General features: G+C 37.5%; 1 protein-coding gene across 1 annotated transcript in view; it reads right to left on the bottom strand.

Moving 5' to 3' along the window:
* The window catches only part of HSPA4 (heat shock protein family A (Hsp70) member 4), a 60473-nt gene that overhangs the window by 21237 nt on the left and 25413 nt on the right, over window positions 1-13823 (bottom strand). The window contains exon 7 of the mRNA XM_037801269.1: window positions 12954-13198. Within this exon, the coding sequence (XP_037657197.1) occupies window positions 12954-13198 (245 nt within the window). The remainder of the gene's footprint in view (window positions 1-12953; window positions 13199-13823) is intronic.

Raw genomic sequence — 13823 nt, 5'->3', positions numbered from 1 at the left:
AAAAAAAGGCTGGGAAATTACATGTTGAAAAAGCACACTGCATTATTGGGGAAAAAATAACCTAAAACAACTAATACTGAAACAAATTCTAGTTAAATTACTGGATTTCAAAGAAAGAAAAAAAAAAGAAAAAAGACCTTTGGGTATCTATGCAAAAGAATTAATGAGTAACACAAAATTACACTGTTAGACTTTCACAGGAATTCTGTATGTGCCACACACACACACACACAACAGGGGCATTACTCCTTTAAGATATTCAAGGAAAGAAAACATGAGCTAAGGATGTTCTATCCAGCTAAAAGGACTTGTAAGTAAAAACACAACACCCTCACATCTATAGCCAACATTTGACTAAGGGTATTGTGCCAGTTTGTATATATTATGTCTCCCAGAAAAAGCCATATTCTTTGACGCAATCTTGTGGGGGCACACTGATTAATCTTTTTGATTAGGGTGTGACCTCTTGATTAGCTGTTTCCATGGAGATGTGACGCACCCAATGTAGGTAATACCTTTTGATCAGATTATTTCCATGGAGATATGGATCCCACCCAGCCAGGGTGGGTCTTGATTTAATCACTGGAGTCCTATAAAAGAGCTCACAAACAGAAGGACCTCAGAGAAGCTGGGAGTGAATTTTGGAGAGGAGCTGACAGACACAGTTTGGAGATGGCCACTGAAAGCAGACTTCCACTAACACTTAGGAGATGCTAGCCCAGTGTTTACAAAGGAGAAGCTAAGAGAGGACAAAACACCCTAAGAGCAACATTCTGAAGAAAGCATGGGAGCTGAGAGAGGAGCTGGAACAAAACCCAGGATCAGTACATGCCAGCCACATGCCTTCCCAGCTAACAGAGGTTTTCTGGACACCACTGGCCTTCCTTCAGTAAAGACAAACTCATGTTGAAGCCTTAATTTAGACATTTTCATGGCCTTCAGACTGTAAATTTGTAACCAAATAAACCCCCTTTATAAAAGCCAATCCATTTCTGGTATTTTGCATATTGGAAGCATTAGCAAACCAGAACAAGTACCAAGTCCATCCCATTTGGGAAAAAACAGTATCTGCAATAAATGACGCTAGGATAACTGGATAACCACATGCAAGACAATGAAAGTGGACCCCAACTTCACACCATATAAAAAATTAATGCAAAATCAAAGACCTAAATATAAGAAGTAAAACTAAAACCACTAGAAGAAAACACAGGAAAACATCTTCTGGATCTTGTGTCAGGCAGTGGAGTCTTAGACTTTACAGCAAAAGCACAAGCAACAAAAGAAAAAAATAGATAAATGGGAATTCATCAAAACCAAAAATCTGTATTCGAAGAACCTTATCAAGAAGTACAAAACAGGAAAAAATATTTGGAAACCATATATCTCAAAAGGGTTTAACATCCAGAATATGTAAGAACTCCTACAACTGAACAACCAAAAGACAACCCAATTTAAAAATGGGCCGAGGCCTCCCCCCTACGTGGGATCAGACACCCAGGGGAGTGAATCTCCCTGGCAACGTGGAATATGACTCCCGGGGAGGAATGTAGACCTGGCATCATGGGACGGAGAACATCTTCTTGACCAAAAGGGGGAGGTGAAAGGAAATGAAATAAGCTTCAGTGGCAGAGAGATTCCAAAAGGAGCCGAGAGGTCACTCTGGTGGGCACTCTTACGCACACTTTAGACAACCCTTTTTAGGTTCTAAAGAATTGGGGTAGCTGGTGGTGGATACCTGAAACTATCAAACTACAACCCAGAACCCATGAATCTCGAAGACAGTTGTATAAAAATGTAGCTTATGAGGGGTGACAAGGGGATTGGGAAAGCCATAAGGACCACACTCCACTTTGTCTAGTTTATGGATGGATGAGTAGAAAAATAGGGGAAGGAAACAAACAGACAAAGGTACCCAGTGTTCTTTTTTACTTCAATTGCTCTTTTTCACTCTAATTATTATTCTTGTTATTCTTGTGTGTGTGCTAATGAAGGTGTCGGGGATTGATTTGGGTGATGAATGTACAACTATGTAATGGTACTGTGAACAATCGAAAGTACGATTTGTTTTGTATGACTGCGTGGTATATGAATATATCTCAATGAAATGAAGATTAAAAAAAAAAAAAAAACAAAACAAAAAAAAGACATAATGCTGAGCAAAATAAGCCAGGCACAAAAAGAGAGATATTGTATGTTACCACTAATGTGAATTCTGTGAAAAATGTACAATGTTTTATACTGTAGAATGTAGGGGACCTAGAGATACCAATTAGTGGAGGGGGAATGATAATCTAATAAGAACAGATAAACTATGGAGGGTAATCTCAATGTTATGGGAATGCTCAGGAATGATTATGGTTTGTAAACTTTCTTGGATATAGTAAGATCATGTTGGAAGCAATAGAGTTATTTTAGGTTTTTTTTTTCTCTTATTCCTTTGTTTTCTTAGGGGTTGTTAATTTTCTTGGGGTATGGCAGGAACATGTTGGAAGCAATGTAGTTATTTTAGATTATTTGTTTTTCTTACTCGTCTGTTTGGACATGGTTTATTAATTTTCTTGGGGTATGGTAGGAACATATTGGAAGCAAAGTAGTTATTTTAGGTTATTTGTTTTCCTTAATCCATTGCTTTGTTTAAAATGTTGTGGGGTTTTTTTTGGTTGTTGTTTGCCTGTTTGTTTTTAATTTTTTGATAAACAAAGTTAAAAAATTGAAAAAAATCAGTAGAAAAATGGGAGTAAAAACTAAATGACAAATAGGGTGGGATGGGGGATGGTTTGGGTACTCTCTTTTCACTTTTATTTTTTATTCTTATTCTGATTCTTTCTGATGTAAGGAAAATGTTCAGAAATAGATTGTGGTGATGAACGCATAACTATATGATCATACTGTGAACAATTGATTGTATACCATGGATGACTGTATGGTTTGTGAATATATTTCAATAAAACTGAATTTAAAAAAAAAAAAAAAAAAAAAAAAACTAAAGGACAAATGGGGTGGGATGGGGGGATGATTTGGGTGTTCTTTTTTCACTTTTATTTTTTATTTTTGTTCTGGTTCTTTCTGATGTAAAGAAAATGTTCAGAGACAGATTGTGGTGGTGAACGCATAACTATGTTATCATACTATGGACAGTGGATTGTATACCATGGATGATTGTATGGTGTGTGAATGTATTTCAATAAAACTGAATTTAATAAAAAAAAAAAAAAAAAAAAAATGGGCCGAGGCACATTTTTACATTATACACATTAAATCTATATAAAACATGAGGGGTTAACTTACAGGAAGTACTGAAAGAATATACTTTACAATGTTCACTTCTTCTGGTGGGCAAAATTAGGAATAATTTTAATCTTTTTGGTACTTTTCTGTACTTTCTACAGCAAATGTGTAATTTTTCAATTAAAAAAAACTTTACTCACTGCCAGTTTAAAAAAAAAAAAAAAATGGGCCAAGGACTTCAAAAGACATTTCTCCAAAGAATACATACAAATGGCTAATGAACATATTAAAAATATGCTCAACATTATTATCATTAGGAAATCTGAATCAAAACCACAATGAGATACCACTTTGCATTCTCTAGGATGACTGTAACAAAAACAAAAAAGCAGGTCAGTATTGGCCATGAAGGGACAAAAGTGGAACCCTCAGATACTGCTGGGAGGTATACAAAATGGTGCAACCACTCTGGAAAACATTTTGGAACTTCCTCAGGAAGTTAAGTATAAAATTACCACAGGACCCAGCAATCCCACTTCTTGGTATGTACCCAAAAGAACTGAAAGCAGGGACTCAAACAGATCTAAACACAGATGTTCACAGCTACATAATACACAACAGTCAAAATGCGGAAACAACCCAAATGGCCATCAACTGATGAATGGATAAACAAAATATGGTACCTACATACAGCAGACAATTATTCAGAGTAAAAACGAATGAAGTTCTGATGTATGCTACACAACATGGATGAACTTTGAAGACATCACATGGAATGAAATAAGCCATGCACAAAAGGACAAATATTGTACAATCTCATAGACACAGAGAGTAGTTTACATGGTACTAGGGTACTAGGTGCAGGGATTGGTATGGGATATGCATAATGGATAAAGAGTTTCTGTTTGGGGTGATGGAAAAGTTTTGGTAATGGGTGTAGTGACAGCAGCACAGCATTATGAATGTAATTCATTAACACAATGGAACTGTATTCTTGAAAGTAGTTAAAATGGGAAATGTTATGCTGCACATATGGTACCACAGTTTTTAAAAAGCATAACCATAACAAACTTATCAACATGAAGAACTTAAGGAACACTTCTCCCCATGTGCTGTTCCTTAGGAATCTACAGCATATCCTTCCAACAACCAAACTGATGAGGAGAAACTGACATGAAGATTGTTTTTCAAACCCATTAGGATGGCAATAATCAAAAAATTGGAAATTAAGTGTTGGCAAGGATGTAGAGAATTAGAACCTTCATATATTGCTGGTAGGGCTGTGAAATGGCGCCGTGGCTGTGAAAAATAGTCGACAGTTCCTTAAAAAGTTAAGCATTGAGTTATCATTTCACCCAACAATTCCTCTCATAGGTACACGCCCCAAAGAACTGAAAACAGACATTCATATTTTACACAAATGTTCAAAGAAATACTATTCACAATAGCCAAAAGGAAAAAGTAACCCTAATGTGTATCAATGAAACAATGGATAAAAAAATGGCAGCACAGACATAAAATGGAAGATTATTCAGCCATAAAAAGAAATGAAGTACATGTTACAACAAGGCTGAACCTCAAAAACATGCTAAGTGAAACAAGCTAGATATAAAAGGTAACATTCTGTATGATTCCATTCATCTGAAATATCAAGAAAAGGTAAATCCATATAAATAGATAGAACACTAATAATGCTTACCAGGAGGCTGAGAGGAGAGGCAAATAAGGAAAGACTGCTTAATGGATGTGAGGTTTTATTTGGGGGTGAAAAAAATGTTTTGGAAATAGATAAAACATGGGAATTGTACAGCATCATGAGTGTACTATATGTCCTGAATTGTTCACTTTAAAATGGTTAATTTTATGGTGTGTGAATTTCACCTCAAGAAAGGAAAAAAAACATAAACAAATGCTATAATGTCAGAAATTTAAAATCTGGATACATCAGTTTAAAAAAAAGACTGGTGGCAAACATTAAAGCACAAATCAAGACTATAAAAGAGTAGAGAATGGCTATATACTCTGACAATGTAAATACAACATGAATTTTTTTTTAAAAGATGGGAATTACAATATCTATTTAATTACTTTAGCCATATAGCACTTAACTAACAATTTCTGAAACACATACTAGTGTGCCCTTATTATGCCCATAAAACATGAGACTGACAGAAAACTACTGTTAAATAAAAATGAAAACATCATTTTCAAGTAGAGGGAACAGGCAACATCAAATTTGGTTACTAAGCAACAATAAATGCAATCTCAATTCTGTTGAGTATAGCCCAGGCCACACTTCCCCAACAAGCTGTCTTGCCTCAATTCTACCAGTAGAGTTCACAACCAAAACAACATCTTTTTTCCCATCATCCAAGCAATCCAACCAGGCAACAATAACACGGAGAGTTTTTCTGAGGATACCCGTGAAATGTCAATAACTCAGAATTCTTACAATGTAGTATAAAAAGAGTTGTTTCTCTCCTGTTATCCTGAACAATTCAAATATAATTTCTAAATCAGTAACTAAATCAATATCACTTTAACACACCATTAAAGCACTTAAACCCGATTTTAGGAAAATTGATAATGTATAACAAATACATATGTAAAGAACAACCTAGCTTTTTGAAATATTTAATTAACCAGAACAAAAATGTTACTGAACGTTATTAAAACGTTTATTAAAATAACATTAATATACAAAGCAGGATCCTGAAAGACCTCTAATTTTTGTCTACAGAATTCAAACTCAAGCTATCACTTGATAGTCATGCTGATTTTAACAATTACCTAATTAAGGTTAATGTAAGTGGAGAAAAACAATTCCTTTTATTTAACATCAAATTATTAATAAACAAAATATTGCAAGGGAGTATAGGGAGGGAATGAACAGAACCTACTTCTCTCCCAAAAGCAGAGAGTGGCCAGCCAGAAACTGTCCAAATCAAGTGTTTTGGAGAACCGAAGACCACAGGAATTCAGTATAACATCCAGGGGAAGTGTGGGGCAAAGAGCTAAGTAAACATGGTCAAGGACTGTAATTCCATCCAGAGTTCCTGGTGCCCCTACCCTACTCTGGGGAAAGAATGGCTGGCAACCTAATCTTTGCCAGCAGTAGGGTGCTGTGGACTAAGACAGCTGCGGGGGTCCTCCGCCCCAAGTACAGAAGGGGGACATAGCCCAGTACTGAGCCAAATATTGGCTGGTGAAGTAATAACACAGGATCTTGTAGCTTCAGCCTGTTCCAGTCAGATGCGACCAAGCGCCATTGTTTCAAATGCCTCAAGAAGGAGCTGGCAAACAGCCAAAACAGCCTGCCTTCCTAGGACAGAGGGGAACAGGTAGCAGAAAGCACCATCTCCTCCGGAGACCAGAAAGCACAGCCTGGTGATGCAGAAGGGGGGAAAAGGGGGCTTTCCAGAGTCTCTAGACAATCTCCTAAGGGCCCTTTGGATCTGGACTAAACTCCCTGAACCAGTACCTGGCCCTGTTTTGGCTACAAAATACTGACGAAGCACCTTTCAAAGAAAACCCTTGACACAAACCCAATTAACGACAAACTACAAGACAAGACAGAGAAACCAACCCTCAGTATGAACCCAATCAAGATAAACAGATGCCAAGATATCAGCAAAAAAATCACAAGCCATACCAAAACTCAAAAAGATACAGCCTAGTCAAAGGACAAATTAAAAACTCAGAGGAGATACAGAATTTGGAACTAATCAAAAATGTTCAAACCTATTACATCAATTCAAGGAGATAGCTAAAGAGATAAAGGATATTAAGAACACACAGAGTGGAGGGATGTCATCAACATGGCGACATACATAGCTATTGAATACTTCTCTCCAGATATTCAACGAGAAAAATTACAATTCTAAATTGTCTGAAACCCTAGAGGAGGATACAGATTGGAGAAGGACCCTAAAAATGCTGAATAAAGAAAAAGAAATAGCAGGTAGGAATCTTCTGTCCCAAACCAGCCGGTCCTCTCCCCTCCCCCACAATTGGTCTCAGTGGGGGAAAGACACAGAATCAGCAGACAGGAACCCTTTCAACAGGGGCACAGACTATAAAATCTCTCACAGCAGTGAGACATATCCCTACCATTTGAAGACCCGGGATCAGCGAGGACATTTCAAGGACCAGGTCATGGAGGGACAAAGAGACTGAGAAAATGTGAGCAGAGACTGCGTTTCCAGACCCGAGTCTGAGAGTCCTTCCCCCACCCCATGAGGGAAGCAACAGCTAGCAGCAGTTTCCTTGCCTTGGGGGCGGCTGGAGTTTCGGGTCAGCTGAGGGAGTCCTCTGCCACAGGTGGAGCTCCACATCGAGCCACATTTTGGCCAGTAAAGTGAGGGTATAAGAATCCTGTAGTTTCAGCTCACTTCTGTAAATGCAGCCTGTGATCGGAGGCAAAGCAACTTCTGAGGACAATTAAGTTACCAAACAGCACCATCTGCTGGACAATGTGAAAAGTGCAAGGGAACTGAAACACTTAAAAAGATGCTCCAGATCCTTTCTTAGGACCACAGGAACTGGTCTACACACCCTGTACAGAAACCTGGCCCTGTTTTGGCTAAGAAATATTGAAGACCCAACTGTTAGAGCAGGGCTCTGAAACAAACCCAGGTCTTGCTGACAGGCGGAAAACAGAGCAAACAGATGTGTATTACCACACATAGTGGGTTCCCAGTGCCTACCTCCCATCACTGTGGAAGACCACTTTTGGCACCTGATTTTGAGGGAAGCACTAGGAGACAGAGCCAAACTGACAACTGGCAAGCAACACAAAGAACAGATAGAGACCAAAGACAACCAACAACAAAACCAAAGGCAAAAGAGAGAAAACAACCTCCAGAATAAAACTAAAAAAGAAAACCGGACGCCTAGACAGCAAAAAATCACAAGCCACACCAGGAAACAGGAAAATATGGCCATTCAAATGTCACCTCAACTGAGATTCAGAAGTTAAAAAAAAAAAAACTAATTAAAAATGCTCAAACAAATCTTCTAAAGTAAATCAACAAGGTGAAAGAACCATGTGACAAAGAAAAAAGATGAAGGACATAAAGAAGACACAGAGACCACACAGAAGAATTCAAAAGTTTGAAAAAATCAAATGACAAAACTTATGGAAATGAAAGGCACAACAGAAGGAATGAAAAATGCAATGGAGACATACAATAGCAGACTTGAAGATGCAGAAGAAAGTATCAGTGCACTAAAGGACAGGACATCTGAAATCCTACACATAAAAGAACAGATAGGGAAAAGAATGGAAAAATATAAGCAGTGTCTCAAGGAACTGAATGAAAACATGAAGCCCATGAATGTAACTGTTATAGGTGTTAGAGAAAGAGAATAGAAAAGAGGCATAAAGAATAATGGAGGAAATAATCAGTGAAAATTTCCCAATTCTTATGAAAGCCATAAAATTACAAGTCCAAGAACTGCAGCATACCCCAAACAGAACTGATCCAAATAGACCTATTCAAAGACAATGATCAGATTATAAAATGTCAAAGACAAAAAGAGAATTCTGAAAGTTGCAAGAGAAAAGTGATCCATCACATACAAAGGAAGCCCAATAAGACTAAGTGCAGATTTCTCAGCAGAAACCATGGAGGCAAGAAGGCAGTGGTATGATCCATTCAAGACACTGAAAGAGAAAAACTGCCAACCAAGAATCCTATATCCAGCAAAACTGTCTTCCAAAAATGAGAGAGAGTTTAAAAAACTTACAGATAAACTAAGAGAGTTCATGAACAGGGGACCTCCTCTACAAAAAATACTAAAGGGAGTGCTACAGACAGACAGGAAAAGACAAGAGAGAGAGGATTTAAGAAAAGCATACAAATGAAGGTATCAGGAGACAGGAAGAGTGTAGAGATGGGGATGTCATGCTGAAGGAGTACAGAATATACAAGAGGATTGAGTGCACAGATCCAGAAATGAATAGCAAAATACCGTGTGATGGCAGCACAACACTGTAAGTAAAGTGAACAAAGAAGACTGTGAGTACTGATGAAAGAGGAAGGTTAGGGACAGGCATGCCACCAGAACGAAAGAGAGAAGATAAAAACTGGAACTGTATAACTTAGTGAAACCTCGAGTGGTCAACGATTGTGATTAAAACGTAAAAATACAAGACTGTTTTTACATGAGGGAGGGAGAACAAAATGTCAACTTTGCAAGTGCTGAAAATGGGATGGTAGTGGGGAAAAAATACAACCAATGCAAACTAGAATCTATAGTTACCAGTAACATTGTAATATGCTTCCAATAATTGTAACAAAGGCAATATATCAAAGCTAAATGCCAGGGGGATATAAGGGAGGCATATGGAATTCCTGCTATTTGGTGTTATTGGCTTTTTTATTGTATTTTATTTAATTTTTTTTTTATTTGTCATTTTTTCTTTTCTCTCTCTTCCTCTTTCTTTGCGGAAGAAATGGAAATGCCCTCATATAGACTGAGGTGGTGAATACACAACTGTGATTATACCAGGAAGCACTGATTGTCTCTTCTTAGGAGAGAATCTATGGTGTGTCAATAAAACTGTTCAAAAACAGAGGGATACAGTGCAGGAGAAAATGTGGAGAAAGGCATGTACTTAATCACTGTTGGTAGGGAAGTAGAATGGTGCAGCCCATCCAGAAGGCAGTGTGGTAGTTCCACAGAAACATAAGTGTGGGGTTGCCATATGGTCCTGCCACACCGTTACTGGGTACATATTTGGAAGAACTGAGAACAGGGACACAAGTGTACATTTGCACAGTGGTGTTTATGGTGGCAGTCTTCACGATTCACCATGGATGGAGGTGGCCTAAGAGTATATCAAATCATGAATGGAATGGCAAACTGTGATGTATACATACAATGGAATATTGAGCAGCTACAAGAAGGAATGAAGTTGTGAGGTATGTGACTAGATGAATGAACCTTGAGGACACTACGTTGAGTGAAATAAACCAGAAAGGAAAAGACAAACATTATAATGACTCACTAATATGGACTAACTATAACGTGCAAACTCTGATCAGGGAACTACTTATGATAACGGTTCCTAGAGTGTAAGCTTTTACAGAAGTTAACATCTATTCCAGAGTTGTAATGGCTGTTTCTAAGTTCTGAGAACAGAAGTTAACATCTATTCCAGAATTGTAATGGCTGTTTCTAAGTTCTGAGATGCTGAGCTCTTTGTGTATAATCTGGTCGGTCTCTGGAACTTTGGGTATCTGTGTGACACCTAAGACTCAGAGCCAGAGTTCAGCAGCTATGAATGTCACATTACACCACACAGTAAATGTTAAAGAGGCTGAAAAAGAGATGAGACTTCACTAAGAAATATGAACGAAATGTATGAGGTTAGGACTAAGATAAATCAGACTAAAAGCTAAAGGACAATACTGAGGGTGCGTGAAACTTCAACTTCTGTATGAGACCAAAGGAAGAAATGTTTATCAGGTGCAAAATCTATATTTTCTGTATCACACCATATAATTTAACTTGTATGGGCAGTTTATTCAAATACCATAATTACACAAACTTTGAATAGGGAGCGATATCTGGTTGGTTAGTACAGGTTAGCATGAAACCGTCAACATTCCAGAGTAATTTGGGCAGAGAATAAAAATGTATTTGCAAAGCTCCCTTGAGGGACCGAGGAAAAACGTGAAAATATTAAACTTCACCTGAGGAATTACTGATATTCTCACAAGCATTGGTGACTACCAATTTAGAAGGCCAAGCCCTCGATCTTGGGGCTTACCCTTATGAAGCCTGTTACTGCAAAGGAGAGGCTGTCTACTTATAATTGTGCCTAAGAGTCACCCCCAGAGAACCTCTTTTGCTGCTGAGATGAGGCCTCTCTAAGCCAACTCTGCAGGTAAACTCACTGCCCTCTCCCTTATGTGGGACAAGACTGCCAGGGGTGTAAATCTCCCTGGCAACGTGGGACTTGACTCCCAGCTATGAGCCTGGACCTGGAATCATGGAATTGAGAAAGTCTTCTGGACCAAAAGGGGGAAGAGAAATGAAACAAAATAAAGTTTCAGTGGATGAGAGATTTCTGATGGAGTCAAGAGATCACTCTGGTGGGCATTCTTATGCACTACATAGATATCCCTTTTTAGGTTTTAGTGTATTGGAATAGCTAGAAGTAAATACCTGAAACTATAGGCAATGGTTTCTTAGACCTTATATCCAAAGCACAATTAACAAAAGAAAAAACAGTTAAATGGGGCCTCCTCAAAAGTGAATACTTCTATGCTTCCAAGGACTTTGTCAAAAGAATGAAAAGACAGCCAACTACATGGGGAGAAAATATTTGGAAACCACATATTTAATAAGAGTTTGATATCCAGAATATATAAAGAAATCCTACGAACTCAACAATAAACAGACATAGCACCCAATTTAAAAAAATGGGCAAGAAACATGGACAGACATTTTCCCAAAGAGGAAATACAAATGGCTAAAAAGCACATGAAAAGATGGCCATCTTTACTAACTTCAGGGAGATACAAATCAAAACCACGAGCTATCATTTCACACTCACTAGAATGGCCACTATCAAACAAACAGGAAACTACATATGTTGGAGAAGATGTGGAAAAACAGGAACACTCATTCACTGCTGCTGGGAATGTAAAATGGTACAGCCGCTGTGGAAGATGGTTTTGCGGTTCCTCAGGAAGCTAAGTACAGAACTACCATATGATCAGGCAATCCCGTTACTAGGTATATACCCAGAATATCTAAAAGAAGGGATGCAAACAGACATTTCATACCAATGTTCACAGTGGCATTATTCAGTTACCAAAAGATAGAAATAACCCAAGTGTCCATCAATAGATGAATGGATAAATATAATGTGGTATATAAATACAATGGAATATTCAGCAGTAAGAAAGAATGAAGTCCTGAAGCACGCACCAGCATGGATGAACCTTGAACACATTAGGTTGAGTGAAATAAGCCAGGCACAAAAGGAATGATTGTATGATCTCACTAATATGAACTAATTATAACATGTAAACTCATAAAGATAAAATCTAGAATATAGTTTACCAGGATATAGAATGAGAATAGAGAATGGGGAGCAGAGACGCTTAATGTGTGCAGTATTTTTAACCAGGTTGAATTTAAATGTTAGAAAAGGGTAGAGGTGATGGTAGCACATTTTGGCAAGTGTAATTAAAGTATTGAATTATGTGTTTGATTGTGGTTGATAAGGGAAGTTCAGAGTCAAGTATGTCACCAGAAGGCCAGCTAGAGCTTAAATACAGTGAATTCTGTGGTAAATGATGACTGTGATTAACAGTACAAATATTAAGAAGTTATTTCATGAACTAGAACAAATGAGCATCACTATTACAAGGAGTTAATAATAGAGTGGTATATACGGAAAATGCACCTATTGCAAAATATGGACTACAGTTAGCAGCAGCAGTAACTTAATATTCTTTCATGAATAGTAATAAACATACCACATCAGTGCTAGGGGTCAATAATGAGGGTATAAAGGGTATGGGATGTTTGGTGTGTTTTTGTTTTTGTTTTGAAGTAAAGAAAATGTTCTAAAATTGTAATGATGAATAACACCAACTATGTGATACTGTGAGCCACTGATTTGTAGACGCTGAATGGATTGTATGGTGTGTGAATACATCTGAATAAAACTGCATTAAAAAAAAAAATATATATATAGTTACCTATTCATAGTTCCAGATACATCAACATCATTCATAAAACATTCAATGTTCAAAGGGAGGTCTGAAGCATTTGCACTCATCAATTTCTTGAGTTTCTCACATTCTTGAGACAGTCTTAATAATGCACGGATTTTGGACTTTATGTCTAGCTTGTATTTCTTCCCAAATTCTTCGCAGAAATGATTTACTAACACTTCATCAAATTTTCTGCCTCCCAGTGTTGTGTCAAATGCAGTGGCCAAAACCTTAGAAAAAATATAATAACCAATCAATCAAAAAATTCATCACAATATATATTTAACAGGTAAGTTGTATTTTTAAAAAAGGTGGGGAGCATTACAGTTGAAAGGTGGCATTATGCACGTCATTTAATCTTTGTTACCACCGCACTGTGAAGATAGACACCATAATCCCCAATTTACAGATGTTGCTAGAGTTCTAGACAGATCAAATAATTTGCAGATTCCAAAGGTATTAAGTGGCAGAGGTGGAATTCAAAACCAAACTCCTCCTAAATTCCAAAATCCATGCCCTCACAAATCTGACTCCCAACAAGCTATATCATATTCAAGGTCAAAGGCACAATTAAAATTTAAAACATGTACGCCAATTTCTATATAATCAATGCCAAGAGAACTCAAACACATTAACATGTCACATACATACTTCTAGTCTTATCACGGTCACAAAATTCTGAATAATACCAAAGTCCTAGCTCTAGATACAGTGTACTACTAGAAAAGATGCTAAGACCTCGACTCTATTTAACACAGAAATCTCATTAGCTTGAGTTATCCATTTTCCAAATCTCTAGCAGATTAGAAGCAAACTAGATCTAATTAGATTCAATAAAGAAAGACAGGATATATA

The sequence above is a fragment of the Choloepus didactylus genome, chromosome 13, assembly GCF_015220235.1.
Source record: "Choloepus didactylus isolate mChoDid1 chromosome 13, mChoDid1.pri, whole genome shotgun sequence".
Taxonomy (NCBI): domain Eukaryota; kingdom Metazoa; phylum Chordata; class Mammalia; order Pilosa; family Megalonychidae; genus Choloepus; species Choloepus didactylus.
The sequence above is the reverse complement of the archived record's forward strand: the minus strand, read 5'-3'. Positions and strand labels throughout refer to the sequence as shown.